Below are 21,125 nucleotides of genomic sequence, written 5' to 3' on the forward strand. Positions count from 1 at the left end.
TGAATGTGTAGATTGTATGGCGGGGGACCCTGCAGGGGTGGATTGTTGAGAAAATATAGGAAAATGGTCAGGGCTTCTCAGATGTTCAGAATCTTGCCTAGCATTTGCTGTGAATAGCTTGTGTGTGGGTGGAGTTAGTGCGCCTGTGCAGCGCCACCACCTTCGCTGGAGTTTTACTGCCTTGTGCAGCCACCACAGCAACGCATGCGGCCATGCATTTCCAACCAACTTATGGCTTCCAAGGACCTGTTTGCTGATTACCTAGCTCATAGACCTGCATGTGGAAGGTCTGGTGACCCAGCCTGGTGTGTTTAGAGTTTGTGACCCAGTCTCAACAACGGGTTTGAGGAGTCTGTGAGCTCCAGACCCAGCCCTAGCTCAACAATTGGCCCAGTTGGTGCAGGATTACTGGCAGGTAAAAGAGCCCGACAACTGGAGTGGTCCAGTAACTTTGCAATTGGCATCATGAACAGAATAAGTAGCTCTGCAATTGACTATGTCAACAGGATTCTGACAGGAGCCCCAGCTCTACAACATATTTCTGAAAAGCCAAAGTAAATGACTAGAACTACTTTTTAAGGCCCTTTTAAATGTGCTTATTTGTTCATTCACACATTTATTTATCAATTTATCACCAGTATGGTAGGGACTTTTGGCTCTAAGAGGTGGTGAAGACTAGAGTGGGAGTCCTCAAGGAGGACGGAAGGAGGAGCATCTCAGAATTCCTGGCGAGCTTTTTCAAACTACACAGGACCTCCCTGCTTTTTGCTCATTGCTTCCATTCAATAAGCCTCCAATAGAGTCTCTGGCAGGGAGAAATACCTATAGTTTTCCCAACAGTCAATGTCAAGCCAGGAGATTCTGGCATGACCCACTTCTAGGGACTTTGGAATTTTTAGGGAGCAGACATGTAGAGCTTGAGAAAGTTCCCAGGTGGTTCTGCTAGCCAATCCCTCACCTTCCTGACACTCCTGCTTTGTAAAGGGAGTGTGATCTAAAGATATTCACATAAAATATGGCATCCAACTTCTGGAATTTGGATATGGTTGTATAGCATAACAAGTAGATTAGTCTTAGAGCCCTCCCATAAAATAATAATAATAACAAGATTGGTATGTCTTGAGAAATTGCTTTCTGGGTGGAAATCTCTATTTTAGCAATGCTTGAACCTGATTATGTACTTTAACAGAGCATTTATACAAAGTAGCTCCATTTTACAAATGACATAAAAGTCATGCTAGTTTTTCACATTAATCTTCATCTGTGACCTGTCCATTTCTTTCATTGTCTAAATCTTGTGTTTCCAGATACCCTCAGGAAGAGTTGGGCTCTTACAGAATTTCATTAGCTTCTGTGTGAGCTAATGAGGTGCTTCTAGTCAGTTTTTTGGGGGAAGAAGCCTGAGAGTTCCCAAGCTCTGGAAGGGAAAGGCGCAGGAGGGTATTGGGAGTGGAGGTGGGGTACAGAGAAATACAGGACAGGGCCTGTAGTGGATTGAATTATGTTCCCCCAAAACTCACTGACACTTGAATTGTGTCCCCCGAGTTTTATGTATGAGAAACTTGGCCCACACTGTGACTATTAAGAGGGTGGGAAATCCTATTATGGTAATTGAAAGGTGTAGCCTCGAAGAGGTGATTGGATTGTAGGACCATGCAGTAGTGAATGGATCAATAATGGTGGTCAGGGGCGTGGTTCTGAGGGCTTTAAAAGAACAGAGCAGAGAGTCTGTCTCTCTTTTGCTCTCTCCGCTCTCTCTGTTCCACTATATTTACCATGTGATAGCCTGAATTGCTGTAGTCACCACCAGGACAGTCCCCTCACCAGATGTGTTCCTTGGACTTTGGACTTTTGAGGCTTTGAAACTGTAAGCAATAAATTTTGTTTTCTTTATAAATCACCCAGCTTTGTGTGTTTTGTTACAAGCAACAGAAATGGACTAAGACAGGGCCTCACCAGAGAGATTCAGGACTTAGGCTTACTGGTGCCTCCACGGGGCTTTGCTCTGAAATAAGCATTGGAATTAATTAAGTGATTTTATATTTTTAATGGGCCCAGACCCCTTAAACTGTGGGTCTGAAAATTCTGTATTTATTTTAAAAAGAGTGTTGATCTTAGTTTGTTTAATTTTTATTAAATACCATATACATTACACTTTTTTTAAAAATCAAGTACATAAATATATCTGTCATATTTTTAAGTAATTCACTAACTTCTAATTGAATGCTGCCAAGTGAAGCCCCTCTCTTCTCCTCCAAACAGCCCTTCCTTGTTCCTTCCAGAAGAGCTGATCTGATGGCTGAATAGGTGTGATTGGGCTACTTTCTAGGAGTGGAACTTTCAAAGGGGATAAAGGTCATGGTATGTAAATAAGCGTGATTTCCTTTCCGACTTTTTTGCTCTACCCAAAAGAGAGTAGGGTCTCACAGCAGCCCCAACCTCCCTCTCCTTCCTGCTTCCTTTTTGCAGCTTTCTCTCTCTTCTAGTGTCTGGCTTCTCATGGAACAGCTTCTGCGAGCTTGCAGCAGGCCAATGGCAAACCCACCCTCTTTTGCTGCCTGTCACTTAGATTCCTTTCCTCTGGTACTGATAGGTATGCCTTTTTTCTCAATGATGTGACAAATGTTGGGAATTAAGTTTGGCTCTGCAGCATACTGGGCTGACTGTGAGCATCTCTTCCCAACTTCCCATTCATTGATATCACATGAGTAGCTTGAATTGGCCATGGTTGGAGGATTCCCATCGTAGACACCAGCAAACTCTACCCACCAAAGCTTTTTTTCTTCCAGACAGCTAGGTCACCAGCAAGGTGGGTCTGGGGTTAACCCCAGGTTTGGGTGGGGGAGGCAGGGGAGACACCGTATCTGCTGCAAGAAAGTTGCCTCTATTTTCAGAAGCCTAAACACAGGGTGCAGGAGGAGGGTGGCCTGAGTGAAAAGAAGGTAAAGAGATGCTCAATTTAAAAATTGTCCTGTAGGAAGACTACTTGGCTAGATGGGGGTCAGCTAGGATTGTTTTCTCCATAGAGCCCCACTTTCATGAGATAAAAGTACCACCTCGGCTGGCTGGTTGGCTCAGTCAGAGTGCAGTGTTGTAACACCAAGGTCAAGGGATTGGATCCCCACACCAGCCAGCTACCAAAACAAAACAAACAAAGAACCACCTTAAGCAACTATGGGCCTGTCTGGGGCAGGTACTAAGATGGAAATTTGAGATCAGTTCATGATGAGTGAAATTTAGGAAATTGATACCACTCAATCAATCAAACATATTTAATTTTTTAAAAAATACCTTATTCTTACCCTAAAAAATGAGGAGAAAAATTGCCCCACATTCTACTCACTCTCTTTTCACCTTCTAAACAGACATACCTATAAAATAAAATATGCCTATGTTTAGAAGATGATTATCTCCTCTATTCTTCATACATGGGAAACTATACTCTTTGTCTTGCTTATTAGATTGTCAAGTTCTTTATTGCGTGGACCAGATTAAATTTAATTATATATGATGTTTATTAAAGGTTGGCACTTGATAAATAGGGGCAAAAATGAGATATTTACACTGATGGGAAATCTTTCCTGTGGAAATGGTTTCCAGGCAGAGTATATCTATGTCTACCAACTGGATTTCTTACATGCCCTAAATCAAGCCTTAAACCAAGTGTGAATTCTTACCTGGTGTAAGAATTATAGGAGCTGCTTGCTAAAAATGCAGAGTTCCCTCTCTGCTAAGTACCCCATGCTCCTGAGTAATTATTGGAATGATGGAGGTGGAGCCCAAAAACCTATATTTTAAGTACTACATTGCTCCTTAGTTTGAGAATTGGTGTTTCTGGCTGAATACGAAGAAGGTTAGACAAGTAATGTCCCCGAAAATATTCCTGTGAGAAATGAAGGTGATTATTTAAATTCTGGGGATGGCTTGTGATGGTTTCCTTTTGAACTCACCAGAATTCACCATTTCAAATAATAGTTGAAGGAAGTAGAGACTCTATATCACTGTGAGTTAGTCTACGTGCATCTATAGGTGCCAGTCTCACAACTGTGCCACTATTTTTGTCACTATTTCTCACTAGTCAGTGAATGTCTCTGGGACAATGATTAAGTGTTAATCTTTAAATCCCTAGTTCTTTGTGAAGTGCCTGGCAAGTGAGAGACATTTAGTTGGTAAATAAATGGATGCATTCATTTATTCTACAAATATCTATCGAGCTCCTATCATGAATCAGGCATTGCTCTTTGTGCTGCAGATACAGTGGTGAATAACACAACTAAGTAAACAAATATAATCCTCACTTCCAGGGCTCTTTATTCATACTCATAAGTAAAATGCAATCATAATCTTATTTTTCTCTCAGAGAATTTGTAGGATTAAGAAGCTGATGTTTATGGAATGACTCAAGATTTTTTGAGGAAAGAATAAAAAAGATAACATAGAGAAGGCCATCCTACAAACCTGAGAGAAAAGATCAAATTTTATTTGATTGCATTGCTCTTTTAGTCTTCTTTTTAATAAGTTTTCCTATGAGGAGAACAATTTAGAATACCTCTCTGATCTGATCCCAATAAATGAACTAGGATTATATCAAATTGATGGGGCATTATGCCACTATGCACTGATGACAACGCATTTCATATTTTATATTCTGCTGGCAGAGTTTACTCTCAGGGAGTTCTGTAAATCCTACCTGAGCTCTTGCTCTTCATTGGTCAGACCCAATCCAAATGTACGATGGATGTCATGGCAGGAGTTGCTGTCTTCCAGCAACCTAGGATGGGGTCAGGACAGAAACGATACTTCAGTCCACGGAACTCGATAAATCAGTATTCCTCCCCTACATCTTGGTGTAATGATGAGAAAAAGTCATACTTACCCAACTTTTTGAAACTGCATCTCCAAATTGTTCCAAACATACCTGATTTTCTGCACTTGGATGCATCGCAGCTACAATTACAAAGGTGGTAGAACAGGTGTCATTCACAAGATAAAGCCAATCAAAGGAGGGGAGAATTGGTCAATGCAGGTCCCTATGTGGGTCTCACTTTCCTTGATAAAGAGCTGTCATTCCCAGCCCAAGAGTGTGATATTCAGAACTTTCATCCAATAAACATGTATTCTTTCTCTGTAAACATGCTATAACACTGTACTCTTAAAATCACTTACTTTTAATTCTGGCTTTATTACAGCTTGGTTTATGACAGAGTGGTGGTCAGCCACCAGGGGTTCTTCCGGGTTCTTGCTTATAGGGAACCTCAGTGTGGATAAGTAGAGGCAAAGCACCTTCTTCCTCATATATCTTTGAAATTCATCCTAGAAAAAACAATCCAGCCCATGGAATTCTCAAGTGTTATTCAATAAGATGCTCAAACAAGTACCTATCAACTGCTAGGTCAATAGTTCCCAAAGTCTGGGACAAAATTTGTCTTAAACAAGAGCATCAGCATTATCTTGGAACTTACTGGAAATGCAAACTCTCAGCCCCACCCCAGACCTACTGAATCAGAAACTCTGAAAGTGGAACCAACAGTATATGGCTCAATGAGCCCGTCAAACGATTCTGATTTGCACTAAAATTTGAGAACCACTATGCTAGAGAACAAAGAGAATGATATACTTTGCAGAAAGTTTTATGTCCAGAAAACAGTTTCTAGCTATTTTTAAATGACATCTAGATGTTTAAAATGTCCAATATCCTCCCACATACATATTTTTTAAAACCTGAATGATCATTCCTGTGTTACGGTCTCTAAAAGTTGTAACATTGACAGCTGCTGTTCATGTAAAGGCTAAGAGCACTGCTGATTACCTGACATGGTAGAAGGGCACTTCATTCCTGGGTCAAAATGAGAGACAGCAAGCAGATTGCAGAGATAGTTTGCCATCTCCTATTTTTGTCTAGGGAAACTCTTCAAATAGAGGAAGATCTACCTTCTGGAATGCTGTCCAGTCATTCGTGTGTTACCGAAGCAATATAGACAACTTGATCATGGCATTTGAAATAGGTAACAGAAGGGCACGTACTGTTGTCCTCAGCAAAATAGTGTCTGCTTCTTGCAAGGGGCATGGGACGCAGTTGGCCCACACCCTCCACTGGGGCCTCCAGTTGAACACCAGCAGAAGGACCCCACAGGTCAGCCCGGATGCCACAAGGCAGAGGGCTCTCCGTAGATTCTGGGTACGGTAACCAAATACCTCCTAAAGAGTAAATAAAAGATCACTCTGTTTTTCTTTTTTTTACATAAACATATTTTGTTTCAAGAAACACAAACTTTAGATGCATGGATGTTGGTTGGGAGAAATCTGGTTTTAACTGGTTGTATCAGGTTGACAGCTTGCAGCTGTGAGCTGATGTAATAAAAAACTCCTTTTACTACTCTGGCATTTGGAACTAAAACAGTGGACAGGAGGAGCAAGGAAGGGAGCTCTTATTTGCTTCTTTATATTCATAAGACTCACCTCAGATTTTTATAAACTACTTCATGTTTTGAACCAGATTTATTTTCTTTAGATATAAGGTATTTAAAATTTTGTTAATATGAATTTATTGGTGGAAAACAATAAAATTATTATAGATATAATCTACACTCATATATCCACCTTTATCCACATTCAGCTTTGTTTTATAAATAACATCATTGAGAATGATTGAAAGTATGTATAAATATACTGTTTTCTAAAACAGTGTGGTGATATAAATTAAGGGATTATCTGTGGACATAAAAGGCTTCCAAAAGGCAGCTTCTATTTATTTACTCTGAGAATAACATGCTAAAATATTTGTACTTTTAGTAGGTTAGTTAACATTTGTCATAAACTGAATAAAAACTTGAGATATGATTTTAGGGGGAAAAATAGTTCTCAAGATAGATTTCTATATTTAAAGCCAATTTCTAGTTTCCTAACTCTACAATGAAATTTTACAACACTGTTAAATTTTAACAACTACATTTTTAGTGTATTTTGAAGACCCTGAGGGATGCCAATTATAAATCTTTACTATACTATCAGTTTAGGTTCTGTTGTTGTTTTGTTTGATTGTTTGTTTCTTGACTCTCAACTCCTGTGTCCAGATCACAGACCTGTAACGTCAAGAAAATAGGTTCCTACTGAATTTCTATAGTACTTTTCATGTTGAAATCTCCTGAATTTTATGCCAGTTTAGATCATGCTATAACAAATTTCCTGGCTTAATTCTTTAGAAAAGTTTTCATCTTCAATATGGTCTTTTTCATTAACTTTTTCTAATAACTCTGTGGTCGATCAAGATTTTAATAAAAGTTGTTGAAAGTCATCCTTAAACATAGTGGAAAGGTGAAAGGCTTAAGAAACCGAAGACTAAGTTTCAGGCCCTGCTCTGCTCATTGTCAGCTGTGTGATCTTAGGTAAATCATGTCACCTCTAGGAAATCCCAAGTTACTCCTCAACAAAACAGTTGGAAATATGTGCCTTGCGGGCGAGTTATGCTCAAACGAGACGTGCTCTGGAAAGAACTTACGATTTTAAGAGCTCCTTTTCACTGAGCCTCAGCGCTATCACCCACCTGGAAAATTGTTTATTAAGTTTAGTGATGCAGCTAATTTATTCTGAGGTTATTCATAAGAAGGTTTAAATGTAACCTAGAAACATACTTTCACCCTGCTCTTACACATATTTTCAGTTGGATCTCCTTTCTTCTTCTGTTCCCTCTGATTCTATTAACTTATTTTGGCTTTATTTGTGAATTGTAGTTGTGTTAGACCCAAATAAAATGTATGTGCCAGTTCACATATTGTATCATAAATCCACTGTACATTCTTTTACTAAGAATTATTTAAGAGCGGTCATTGGCAACCCCATATGTGTGCAGAATAGAAGCAGAGTAATTCAGAATTTTAGTCCAGCTTGTAGCAGCAATGAGTTCATTCATAAATGAAGTTTTCTTTTTCTGTATATTTACACGCAGCAATGTCATTGGCAAACATAATGCTGGTACCCCTTCAGTTCTCTTCTACAAATTTTTTTTTATTAAAGAAGGAACTCAAAATGCTAGCAAGACTACAATGAAATCACTATAGCTACATACTGCTAATAACCTTGTGAACTGGAATAATGCCCTAAAAAAAAGTAAGGTGACAAATTGTACCAATAATTATACACATGTTTCTACCCTTTGAATTAGTAATTCATCACTTGGAAATATATTCTAATGAAATAATATATAACAGAGAAAGTGATGTATGTAAGATGTTCCAAGCAGCATTATGTGTAATAGCAAAATTATTGGGAGAACCAAGTGAAAGCTAATGGTTCAGTAAGTTGTGAGCCATCAAAATAATGGGCTATGATAGAGCTATTAAAAACAAAATGGGAGAGAACAGAACTGGGGTTACTAGAAGTGGAAAAAGGAAATGGAGAGGGGAAGGGGGTCAATGAGAAATTTGTTAATGGGCACAAAGAATGATTATGTATTGTAATGATGAATAAGCTAATTATCCTGATTTGCCTATCATATATCATACACAAGTACTGATAGTCAACTGTGTACCCCATAAATATGTTTAATCAATTGTTTCAATTTTTAAAAACTTTAAAAATAACAAAAAAGGAGAAAAAAATTTTTGAAAAGATGTCAATGTAGAAACCTAGGACCCTCTGAATATAATGTTAAATAAGAAAAGAACAAAGAAACAAACAAACAAAAACCAAATAGAATAGATGGAAAATAAATAACATTATGAAATTTAACCCAACTACATCAGTAATTACATTAAATTTAAATGGCCTTGATGCTATGATTGAAAGCAAAGTTTGTTAGTCTGAATAATAAAAGACCCACTATATGATGTTTATAAGATATACACATTAAATATAAAGAAGTTGATATATTAAAAGGGGAAAGAAGGATGAAATATACCGTGTAAACACTAACAAAAGGAAGCTAATACAGCTATAGCAATATCAGACAAAATCTATTTCTTTATAAATATTTGAGGAAAGAAATATTATGAGAAAAAGGACATTTTATAAGCTAAAAGTTCAATTCAACAGGAAGACATAATTTTAAATTTTTGTGCCCCTAAAATCATAGTTTCAAAATTTATAAAGCAAAATTGATAGAATTTAAATCTACTCTCATCATTGCAGATTTTAACACTACTCTTTCACTGATAAAACAAGCAGACAAAAAAATCCAGTAAGAATATAAAACGTTTGAACAACTCCATTAGCTAAATGACCTAATTGACAAATACAAAAAATTACAGCCAACAACTGCAGGAGTCAAATTCTTTTCAAGAATATGCAAAAAATTTACCTAAATTGATCGTATTCTCAGACATAAAGTATGATGGCATTATAATTAAACTAGAAATTAATTACAGAATGATAACATAAAAATCTCCAGATATTTTGGAAATTAAGCAACATATTTCTAAACACATGTAAGTCAAATAAGAAATTACAATGGACATTAGGAAATATTTTTAACTGAATGAAAATGAAAATTGAGGAATCAAAATGTGTGGGATGAAGTTAAGGCAATGCTTAGACGGAAATTATAGCTTGAGGTGCATATGTTAAAAAAGAAAAAAGTTTAAAATCAATAAAGTAAGCTTCTGACTCAAGAAGCTATAAAAAGAGCAGCAAATTAAACTCAAAAAAGTGTAAGGAAGGAAATTATAAAGATGAGTGCAGAAATGAATAATATATAAAGCAGACATACAACACAAAGCCAAATTGGTACTCTGAAAAGATTAATAAAATTGATAAATTCATAAATAAATCTGAATATTCTTATGGTTATTAAGTAGAATTAATGTGTAATTAAAAACCCTCTGCAAAGAAATCATCAAGCCCAGATGACTTATGAATGCTTTCAGATATTTAAGGTGAAATCATATCATTGTTGTAACACCTTTTTATAAACAGAGGAGGTGCAAATTTTCCCAACTTATTTTGTGAGTCCAGCATACCCAGATAGCAAAATCTGGTAAGTATGTTGCAAAAAAGGAAAATTATACACTAAGATCTTTCATGAACATAGATAAGACAATCCTAAAATATATTATCTAACTAAATCAGCAATATATTAAAAGTAATACATTATTACCAAATGGTATTTGTCTTAGGAATGCAGTGATTTGAAAATCAATTAATGTATTTTGCCATGTTAATATTCAGAAGGAAAATCAGAAAGTCCTGTCAACAGAGAGAGAAAAAGACTGATAAAGTTCAATACCAATACTATCTGTGGTTAAAAAACAAATCACAGCAAACTGGGAATAGGTGGGAACATCCTTCACCTAATATAATGCTCAATGATGAAATACTGAATGTATTTCTTCTGAGGTCACAAGCAAAACAAGATTGTCAACAGTCACCACTATTATTCACCAATACAGTAATGGAAGTCTTAACCAGTGCAATGAGGCAAGAGAAAAAAATGAAGTTTGTAGCAATTGGAAAACAAGAAGCAAAACTCTATGTATAGACAATGTGGTTACACACATATCTCAAAAAATCCAAAAGAAAGTACAAATGAAATATAAGAGTTAATAAGATAATTTATTAAGGTTGTTGGATACTAGGTCAATATAGAAAAACCATTATATTTGTATTTACTAGTAGGAAACAGTTTGAAAATTAATTAAATACCATTTATAGAACCATCATGAAAAAAAGTTAATTACCTTGTAACAATTCTAACACAGTTGTGTAAGACCTCTATACTGAAAACTGTATAATCATTGCCAAGAGAAAGCATATACCTAAATAAATGGAGAGATATTAAGTTTGGGGTTAGCCATTAGCAATCTTATTTAAAATCTCATCAGACATTTTTTGTCATAATTGACAAGCTGCTTCTAAAATTGGTGTGGAAATGCAAAGGACCTAGGATAGTCAAAACAACTTTCAAAAAGAATGTAGAGGACTTACACCACCGGAAGTGAAGACTTACCACAAAGCCACAGTCACTAAGACAATGAGTTATACACGAGAATAGACAGAACAACAAAACAAAATAGAGCCCACTATGAGACTCAAACATATGATCATTTCACTTACAAGAAAGAAACCACTGCAATCAAGAGGGGAAAGGATGCTTTGCTCTATAAATAGTGCTGGAGCAAAATAAATAGTGCTGGAAAAAATGAGTTTTTCCTCTGATTTATACCATATACAAAAATTCATTTGAGATGGCACATATATATAACTGTGAAAACTGAAACAATAAATTATCTGAAAGAAAACATAAGAGAAATTTTTCATGAACTTCAAGTAGGCAAATATTTCTTAAATATTTAAGCTTAAAAGCTGTTTATTAAAAGATTCTGGTGAAGATATTAGATATATATATTTATCTATATATATGAAAAAGGACTCATATTTTGAATATATAAAAACCTACTACAAATCAATTAAAAATAAGTAAATATGCAATAAAAAATGGGCAAAAGCCTTGAACAGGCACTTTACAAAAGAGGATTTCCAAATGGACTATAACATTCAAGAAGCTACTCGATATCGTAAGTCATTAAGGAAATGCAAAATAAAACTGCAGTGATTTGTTCCAGCATAGAATGGCCAAGACAATCCTACAAAGGAGCAAAGTTGGAAGACTTATACAGCCATATCTGAGGACTCTCTGAAGTTACACAATGATGCACTGATACAATGTTATAACCACAGGTAGCTGAAACTAAAGACTGAATACCACATCAAGTGTTGGTAAAGAAGAGGAGCAATCAGAACTCTCGTAGGCTGTTGATGGAAGTGTGAATTGGTATAAACATTTTGAAAAGCAGTGTTGCTGAAGAAATGACTACTCTATGAGCTAGTTACTCTTGTCTTAGATTTTCACACAGGAGAAATGAATGTATAGGTGTATGTCCTCCAAAAGATTTGTACAAGAATACCCAGATGAACTTTATTCATAAGAGTCCCAAACTTGAAACAATCTAAATAAGGGTCCATCAACAGGAGAAAGATGATAAATTTTGTTTTTTCATGCGATGGAACACTACAAAGCAATAGAAAAAAGGAATGAACCTCTGAGGCACACATCAACGTGAATGAATTTCACAGACATCATAGTGAGTAAAACAGTACCTTGAAGCAATATACAATTATATATATAAGTAGTTCAAAAATGAGCAACACCAGTTGATGATAGGTTACTGAACCACACACTTAAAGATTTGCCCATTATTGGCACCACTGTATTTCTATATATCAGGAAAAAGTAAAGCAAAAAATAAAAGGAAAGAAAAACAGTGCTTTACCTGGCATTCTTTTAATCAAATACTCTAAATTGGCTTGCCAGTGTTTGTATGATTAATCAGACTACATGTTTTCACTTTGGCCAATTAATCTCAAGTATAATTTGATTTTTCTAAGTTATTATTCTTCTGATGCAGTCAGAGTCACTTGGATTTCTCCTAAATATTCGTACACCCCCCTATAAAATCCACTAAGAAATGTAGTGTAGAGGAGGGAGCCAGGAGCAATATTTGTATCATAAGAGGAAGATAAATAGAATCCAGAGGTGTTGTAAATGGAAAGATTGTGAATAGGATGAGAGGATCAGAATCTCAAACGTATTATATGTGGTTCCTTGTAGTAAAGTGAGTTTTGCCACCTATTATCTATGTGACCTCAGAATTTAACTTCTCTAAGTCTCAGTTTCCATCCTGATATTTAGGGGAATATTAATAGCACAGACCTGGAAGAGCAGTTGTGAAGATTAAACAAGAGGTATAGGGTGTTGAGTGAAAAGCTCAGTGGGTCAGCAGGTGGTTTGTTAATAGGTTCAGTCAAAGGAGGAGAGAGGTGGCTATTTCATTTTTGAGTTGCAGTATCCTGGGTCACGGCTGGTAATGGAAACAGGCTGTGTTCCATGAGGCCAGTAACCCAGACCTGCACCCGTTAGTTGAGCTGAATAGCATTGAGGCTGTGCCCATCTTCACATAGACTTGAACTGTTTTTTCTCTAAGCAGTGGAGTTCTTTACTTTATTGTTTCCAACTAGAATTCTGTATTTCAGATAACAGGAGAGGTACCACAGCTTTAATGGTCTTTTCCTAGGCCCAGCATACAGAGGAGGAAACCTGAATTGGGAGTAACAATGAAGTATGCATATGCTTTTTGACAGCAATTATTGCCTGAAGTCACAACTTACAGCCAGGCTGCCTCTCTAGGTCTGAAACCAGAGCCTCTGTACCTACTGCATTGCCTTCTAGAAGCTCTCACCTCTGTTTCTTGCTCTATTGCTTACCAGAGCTATGATTTATACTTGCTGAACCTTAGATTTCTCACGTGAAAAACATGGCTGGTTGTAAAATGCAATGGAAGTCGTTTGGACATGAAAAAAAAAAAGCTGGGGACATGGCATGAGAAAACCAAGTTCAAATCATACCACTACCACTTAAACTAGATGTGACTTTGGGCAAACCACTTTACTTCTTCTGGTGCCTCCGTTTTCTCCTCCATACATGGGAATAATAACAATAATTATTTTAGGATTATTGTGAGAAACAAATGAGATAATGCATGCAAAGCATTTAGCATAGTTCCTGAAACATTTTGAGCACTCAAAATGTGCTGAGTTAATATTACTCTAGGTAATAAACAATTCAACAAAATTTCAGTAGATTAAAAGTGGCTAATCCTGTGGGACTCGTTGTGAAATGATTTGACCACAGGCAATACACAGAACTGAAAGTTATTTGCCAACATTCTGATTGTATTTCTAAAAGTGATTGATCCAATGGCTTTAATGGGGTTTTTGCTTTTCCCAAAAAGCACAAGTTGTCAGAAAGGAAAAAAGAACACTGCTCATCTTTGTAGTATGTGATACTGGAGAGAAGCATTTCAGCATAAACACCAGACTGATTCAAAGATTAGCTTGATATTGTAACTACATACATGAATATGCACACCCCCCCCACACACACACCCCAGTACAAACATTCTTCACTCATCCAGGAGACGAACAACATAACAGAGTAAGGTAATAAAGCATCCCACCTCTGATGCTTACATAATATGACCTTGTATATGGTACTTAACTAGGCCTTAATTTCCTCAGTTGTAAACTGGATATCTGAGTGGCTAACTCATAGGAACTAAATGAGAACATACATGAAGTCCTAGCACATAAAAGGCATTTTAAAAATGATCTTTCTTTGTTTATTTTCTTTATAGTTAGCTCTTATACTTGCCATCGGATAGAACTAAGATTGGCCAAATTCCATCAAAAAAAGAGAATCACAAGGTGTAGCTTTATGCAAACATGATTTCTTCCCCAAATGCGCTTTTGGTGGGAGCCTCTTAGTCTTGTGGAACCATCTCCTGAGGTGTCTTTCTGCCTTTGTTCCTGAATATTCATTGTATCCGAATCAGTAACACTATGCAAAACTGGACTTGGAGGGCCAGCATGTGGCTCACTTGGGAGAACGTGGTGCTGACAAAACCAAGTCAAGGGTTAAGATCCCCTTACAGTCATCTTTATTAAAAAACAAACAAACAAACAAAAAAACTGGACTTGGGAACAGGTTTTTTAGTTTCATAAATCCTTCTATTCACTGTTTACCTGTTAGCCATCTACAACCATTTAAAATACTTGTCGAGTACCCCTACCATGGTCAGGCACAGTAGTGTGTCATTCAAATCCTTTGGGAAGGGTATTTTAGGTTACAGTTCATAACACTTTCACTTACTCAAACCAAGATTCTTATGGCACAAAGTTACAAATTTATTTACTCAATCGAGACATGACATAAATAAATCTCACTGAAATGTCAGTTTTTTGTATGTTTGCTGTAATGTGTTAGGCTTTCCATAGACAAAAATGTTCCCATAGACTTAGAGAAGTTAGCTTTTCTGTGTAGCCCTCAAACTTTTATTCACTTGAATCATGGCCAAGGACATTATATCTCTGTGTCCTTTTGCAAGGCTAGAATTTATCATGATGTGTGTGTGTGTGTGTGTGTGTGTTTGTGTGTGTGTGTGTGTGTGTATTTTTTTTTTAAAGCAATAATCACAGAACCAAGTTTCCATTCATTATTAACAATCCACCCTTTGCTGTCTTTATCTGGACATGCCAAATGGTGCTCCTTTACATGTCAGATGGGAGCATACTGTTAATAACCTGCTCTCTCATCTCTGCCTCTGCCAATGCTTTAGGTTTCTTCTCTTTAAAGTTAGGATAATATTGTCCCTGCTTACTGGATCATGTGAAGTATGCATAAAGCAAATGTACTTCACAGGGCCTGGTTTTCCAAAGCCTTGCAGTTTCAAATATTGACCTTGCAAAAGACAGGAAAATTTCCCCAGGCTATATAGTCTCTGTTGTAAGATAAAGAATTGTAACACAGCAAGGTTGCTGGCTCAAAGACAGGTTACTGATTGGTATGTAAAGATACTGGGAAATTGCTATAAGAAGAAAATGTTTGCTAAAATCAAGCTTTTGTTGCAAATTGCATTATAGAATGTCACCTTACTGAATGTTACCAGCTTCTATTGTTAAACTTGTTAAGCTGTACTTAGCAAAAACCCCACCCATGTTCTCTTCTTGTAACTTCCTGGTCTGGAGAATAAATGCGGAAAGAGAACCCCAGTTCATGGTTAATTTTCCAAATGGAAGGAATTCCTCTATCTTGAAGGTCTGGGGAGATTAACCCCTTTTGGGGGCTTCTCACTGCTCAGAAGAGATGAGCTTTGTGTAATTTTTGGCAGCTTGTCACCCAGGGGGAAAGGGGTGACAAATCCGTGGGAGGCAAAGCAGCAAGCTACATCACAGTGACAACTAAAATTCAGCTATAATCAAATAAAGCACTTCAATTGATTTTTCATGCATAGCCACAAAGCCCAAGTCACTGGTGCCCTCACCCTGCATTTTAATAATAACCTAAAACAAAAATCAATAGTGAGGCTTGTCAATTCTCCTTCTACAATCCAGCATCTTGCCAATTCTCCTCCTACAATCCAGCCTGGAGAAATTTTTGAATTTTGATTCTGTCACCTATACTGTTATCTCTTTCTCATAACTAAATGTCAGTGGAAGATTGATAAGCTTGCCTTCACCCAGGCTGTCAATATAAATGTTGATCATAGGCAGGAAAGAGCCAATAGGACTGGCTTTTCAATTTCAATTTTCACTTTTTAATTTTAACCCTTTGAGTGTGTGTGTTAGTTTTTTTGGGGGGGGGTGCTTTAAAGGAGATTGAGGAGTAAATGACATTGTGTAAATAGTGTAGGTGTTCGAAATTCCTGATTTTTCTTACTAACTTTTCATGTATTATTTGTTTTTATAAAGATAGACCTCAAACAATCAAGTTTTATTAAAGGGAAATATGCTCAAATCAAATTCTCCTAATAGATGTATTCCTGCATTTTTAAATTGCACATATCTCCAGACTCCTTGCATGTAAATGAACCCCTTATTTTTTACAGCACTTTCCAAATCTTTTATGTGACTCTCACAAGACTTGTGAGTCAGGAAGGTAAGTGATATCGTTCTTAGGTGATTAGCAAGGTCCAAAAAGGTTAGCAGAGGAGTCTGGATTGGAGCCCAGATATGCTGTGTCAGGGTCCAGGTCTCCTCAGCTGTTTGGCAGAAGAAAATTAATGAAGTGAGATGCTCTCCTATCAATTCTGTGTCCTACACACCAACCAGCCATTTTGCCTCTTAGAGCTGCTTCCATTTGTAATTTTGACATTTAGCCGGTGGGTGTCTGTACAGAAGGGGAGCACAGATGCAATGGTTATGCTTTGCACCTGATATGAATAAAGCAGCACTTGTGGCTCTGGTAGGGGCAGAATCAAGATCATCATCAGAAGTCGATGTGGCAAGTAAAGTCTGAGACAGAGGCTGATACGCACATAGTGTGCCCCCAGCTGTGTCTGGCCAAGAAGAAATATAGTGATTTATTTCCTCCCAGAAGGATAATAATGACAAAACAATACCTAGCATTCATTGAGAACACCCCAACCTTTCCTATGGAGGTTCCATGGAACAGCAATCAGGAGGGAATCTGTGCATGCCTACACACACACACACACACACACACACACACACACACACACACACACGTGCACGCATGAAGGAGTCCATGGATCCATGAGTGGGGGCAATATAACACACTGTAATGCCCCCTTTGAGATTCATAAAGAACTAATATATTTGAGACTCTGAGCAGCCTTGCCGTGTCCTGCCTGTTCCACCTAGAATTTCCCAAACCTAATTCATAGTGAGAAAAGCTATGGTCTCTTATTCAATCCTCACCACAATCTCAAATGATAGCTACTATTGTCCCCATTTTACAAGTGACTCAGAGAGGTGAGATAACTTGCCTAACAAAACCAGAATTCAAAACAGGTCAGCCTGAAGCCGAAATCCTATTCCATTAGACATTGAGCTATCAAGCTTTAAGGCTCCAGGCTCATTTAGGGTCTGTGTTGTAAAGTGTCCTGTGGACTGTTAGTGAAGTTGTGGGTCTTCTCAAGAGGAGATTAAAAAAAAAAAAAAAAAGCTGACTGCAAATGGAGGGGCTGATGGAAACACCTGGGCAGGGCAAATTGTTAGTAAAAAGACAGGTGAAAGAAAAGGAGTCAATCAGAGCTGGCAGCAGTGGGACAGTGTGGGAAATGGGCACAAGTACATTAGGAGGGCCGATAAAGGCCTACAAAGGGAGGATGTCTATTGCACAGGCTGTTGGGAGGTGAAGTGAGGTACTCTTTGTCAGGCACCTGCACCAGCATGGGAGGCACTGGCTGCTCCACCTCCAGAGGCATTAGGGCCTGAGAACAGGAGACAGACAACCATACAGTTCAACTGTGGAGACCAAGGCAATGCTTTGTATTTGCACTGAGCTCAGCAAAGTGCCCCAAGACTGCACTTGAGCAACTGGACAGGCCTTCCCCATCCACTTAGATTCTTCATGGGTATTCAATTGAAGGAATTTATTATTTGTCCCAATAGTGTCTAGTTTTTACCTCAAGTCCTCTCACACAATCACAACTGATTGTTCACTTGACATGATGAATGCAAGTAGGAGTCAGATTGGGCCAAGGGAAGCAATAGGAAAAGAAGAGCAAGTGGAGAGAAGCTATAAAAAAATCACAGACGGGCAGGCCCAAGGCTGGGACTAAACCATACCTGGTACTATACCATGCCCAACTCACTGATTGTTTTAAAAAACAAATTTGTTTGCTAAATTTATAATCAGCCTGTTTAACATAAAAATCTAGATTTCTGGCTTCCCTTTAAAATGCTCAGGATCTGACAACACTGGGTCTGTTTACTTTCAGGACAGCAATTGCCTGGAACTAAGTCACAACTTCCTCTTAAGCTTGTGCACTTAGGTCACCCCAATTCCCACCGCACCTACCTAACTCACCTGATCAGCAGGAATAGAATTTGTATCTGTGCTCTCTGTCTCAGAGTAAGATTTGCGACAGAGAAATCTACAGCTACCTCGCCTTCCCCAGAATGCCCAGACAGCATGAGGTAAGCAGAGCGAGAGAGAGATTTTTGGTGGAGGGCTCTAGAAGTGCTTGATCACCCACAAAAAATAAAAAAAAGAGGAAACTATGGCACATAGCCCATTATTTAATCTTTTGATATCCATGCCCCTCTGTGATTGAGAGAATTAAAATACTGGGCTATAAGCTTTACAAATACAACATTAACTTAGAGAAGAATGAAGAGCTACATAACACTTTCATGCACACTCATCTACACGTTGAAAAAACAGAACTGGCACAGAGTTGTTCAGCGGTGAACACGGGGGAATAGATTTTAAATTGTTGAATCCCATCAGTCTGACGATTTTAAAGCACTGTACCATCGTCGAGCTCAACGTAGTACAATAATGCAAGCCAACAATGTGAGCCATGTCTGTCATTTTAAATTTCCTAGCAGCCAAATCGAAGTAAAAAAGAAGCAGGTAAAATTAATTTTCATAATAGACTATTTAACCCGACCTGCCTATAACATCGTCATTTCAATGCATAACCACTTTAAAAACTGAGATATTGTACATTTCTTTTACTAAATTCTTCAAATTCTCATCTGCATTTTACCCGTAAATCACCTTTCAGTTTTAACCAGCTACTTTTCTAGTACTCAAACCCACACATGGCCAGCACAGGTGTAGATGAAATCACTTATTTTCCTTAGATTAATGAACAGAGGTAGGTGAAGAGAGTGAGTGTGGATTTCCCACAGATCTCATAGGAACCAGGGAGGCCAGAGAGGAAACTGACACCCTCCTGATGTATGAACCATGTCCTTAGGCCCCCAGTTCGCCCTCACTCTGTCCCTTCCCCCATCTCTGTCTTCTTTTCTTATTACTGAACTTGAGACACTGGTAGCATGAACAGCATGAGATATGAAGAAGGAAGGATTTGCAGCCTTTCCCTTGCAGACTAATGACGTTAGGCAAGTTATTAAACTCCCCCATCTCATTTATTTTCTGTAAAACAGGATTGGTTTCCTCATTGGTTTAAAACAGGGTAAACAAAATCAGAAATGTAAATTCCTCATTACCACATAGACACTATAAGAGTTTAAGTTTTTAATGATTAGTTTTCAAGATTTATATACATTTGGTGAAAAGGGCAGTAGGAATAAAGAATTGGAGAAGTGAGAATTTTTTTTTTTTAATATGTGCTAAAATCCCAAGCTATACTCTACCCCTTCTTCAATACTTGGTGCCTAAAACCTCGCTTTGCTCTTGTAGAAAGCATGACTTCAGACCAAAGTACCCTGAGTCCAGATTATGAAGATATACCAAAAGCATAAGAATAAGAAAAGAGTTTCCTTTTTACCAGAGTGTGTTCAATTACATAGCAACCAAGATAAGAAGGCGGGACGGAGATGACCCCTCAGAAAACACCATGCAGGAATGTACCTCGATTACTCTGCAAAATGCCTGAGAAAACCCCACACAGTTGATTGTGTATGAAGATGGCAAGAACTCTTCCATCCAGAGGACACAACTTTCTCAGCCTGGCAGGTTTCCCCAGAGTAAAATTGTGTCTTCTGGCTCTCAAGGAACCTTACCAGACTTAAACCTTTTCAGATCCTAACGCCAGCACCATCAGTGCCACAATGTGTTTTCCTAATTTAGCTGAAAACAATCGTCCTTGCACACAGCCTTGGAGGCTTTGACAAAACTAGTAAAAAGAAGGGAAGACTCACCAGTTCATTCTCCTCTCCCTGATTGAGCAAAGCCCAGTGGTCCTTCTTGCTGTTCTCCGTCATCTAAACCAGACCTGTTAGGGTCAGCCCGGCTCATTCCCTGGGGAAATGTCAGAACCACCTGGGCTCCAGAACAATCACTACTTGTCATTGCCCTTCTCAGGTGCTTTTAAAATCTCTTAGCGCACACCTTGCCTATTAGACAAACAAAGGAAAGAGAAGAAATCCTCTCCTCAGCCACAGGATTGGCCTGTTAAACTACCTGCTTGTTTTTTTTTTTTTTTTTTTTTTTTAAACTGAGCTAGGTGTGAGTGCCTCCACACTTGAGGAATGATGGAGAAAAAGAAAAGTTGTTGGACTGGAAAGATTGAGACCAGGGGACAGACTGTGATCTCTCCTATGCTATTGCCCTGACCCCAGTCAGAGCAGGCCTTGGCTGGGAGCGAAGGGGAATAGCTAAAAATTATCTGCTTGACCAAGTAGGACAAGCTGGATTCCTAGGATTAAGAAATTCAGTTAATAATGAGTAGAGTTGACTAAACACGAACTTCCTTAGGCTAAGACTTGATCGGAAGTCAGGATATTTGTTCCTTAGATGAATGTTTTATGGTTTAGGATAATATCTGCAACACCAATCTTGAGATGTCTTCCAGATGAAAAAACAAGTCCACTTCAAAGTTTGTATACCTCCTGACTAAAGGACACCAGGAGGACTTCAGCCAGGATGTCAGAAATATTACACTGACCTCATGGCCATACCAATTAGCTTCCTGTATGTCTCCTGGGACCCCCACTCATGACTGACTATATAAATGCTTAAAATTGTAAGTTATTGGGGAATCCAGGGTCTGAAAAAGCTCCTTTAGATACCACAGCTCCTTTGAATGGCCATCCAAATAAATGCTAATCTTTAACACTACAAACTTTGGGGTGAAAGACTT

General features: G+C 38.0%; 1 protein-coding gene across 1 annotated transcript in view; it reads right to left on the reverse strand.

The window, feature by feature from the left end:
* ATP13A5 (ATPase 13A5) overlaps positions 1-20,247 on the reverse strand; it is a 106,598-nt gene extending 86,351 nt beyond the window's left edge. The window contains exons 1-6 of the mRNA XM_063107050.1: positions 20,185-20,247; positions 17,667-17,780; positions 6,025-6,198; positions 5,167-5,313; positions 4,877-4,947; positions 4,691-4,771 (exon numbers count right to left, since the gene is read on the reverse strand). Of these exons, the coding sequence (XP_062963120.1) occupies positions 4,691-4,771; positions 4,877-4,947; positions 5,167-5,313; positions 6,025-6,198; positions 17,667-17,780; positions 20,185-20,247 (650 nt within the window). The remainder of the gene's footprint in view (positions 1-4,690; positions 4,772-4,876; positions 4,948-5,166; positions 5,314-6,024; positions 6,199-17,666; positions 17,781-20,184) is intronic.
* Positions 20,248-21,125: the final 878 nt, after the last annotated feature.

This window comes from Cynocephalus volans, chromosome 1 (genome assembly GCF_027409185.1).
Source record: "Cynocephalus volans isolate mCynVol1 chromosome 1, mCynVol1.pri, whole genome shotgun sequence".
Taxonomy (NCBI): Eukaryota; Metazoa; Chordata; class Mammalia; order Dermoptera; family Cynocephalidae; genus Cynocephalus; species Cynocephalus volans.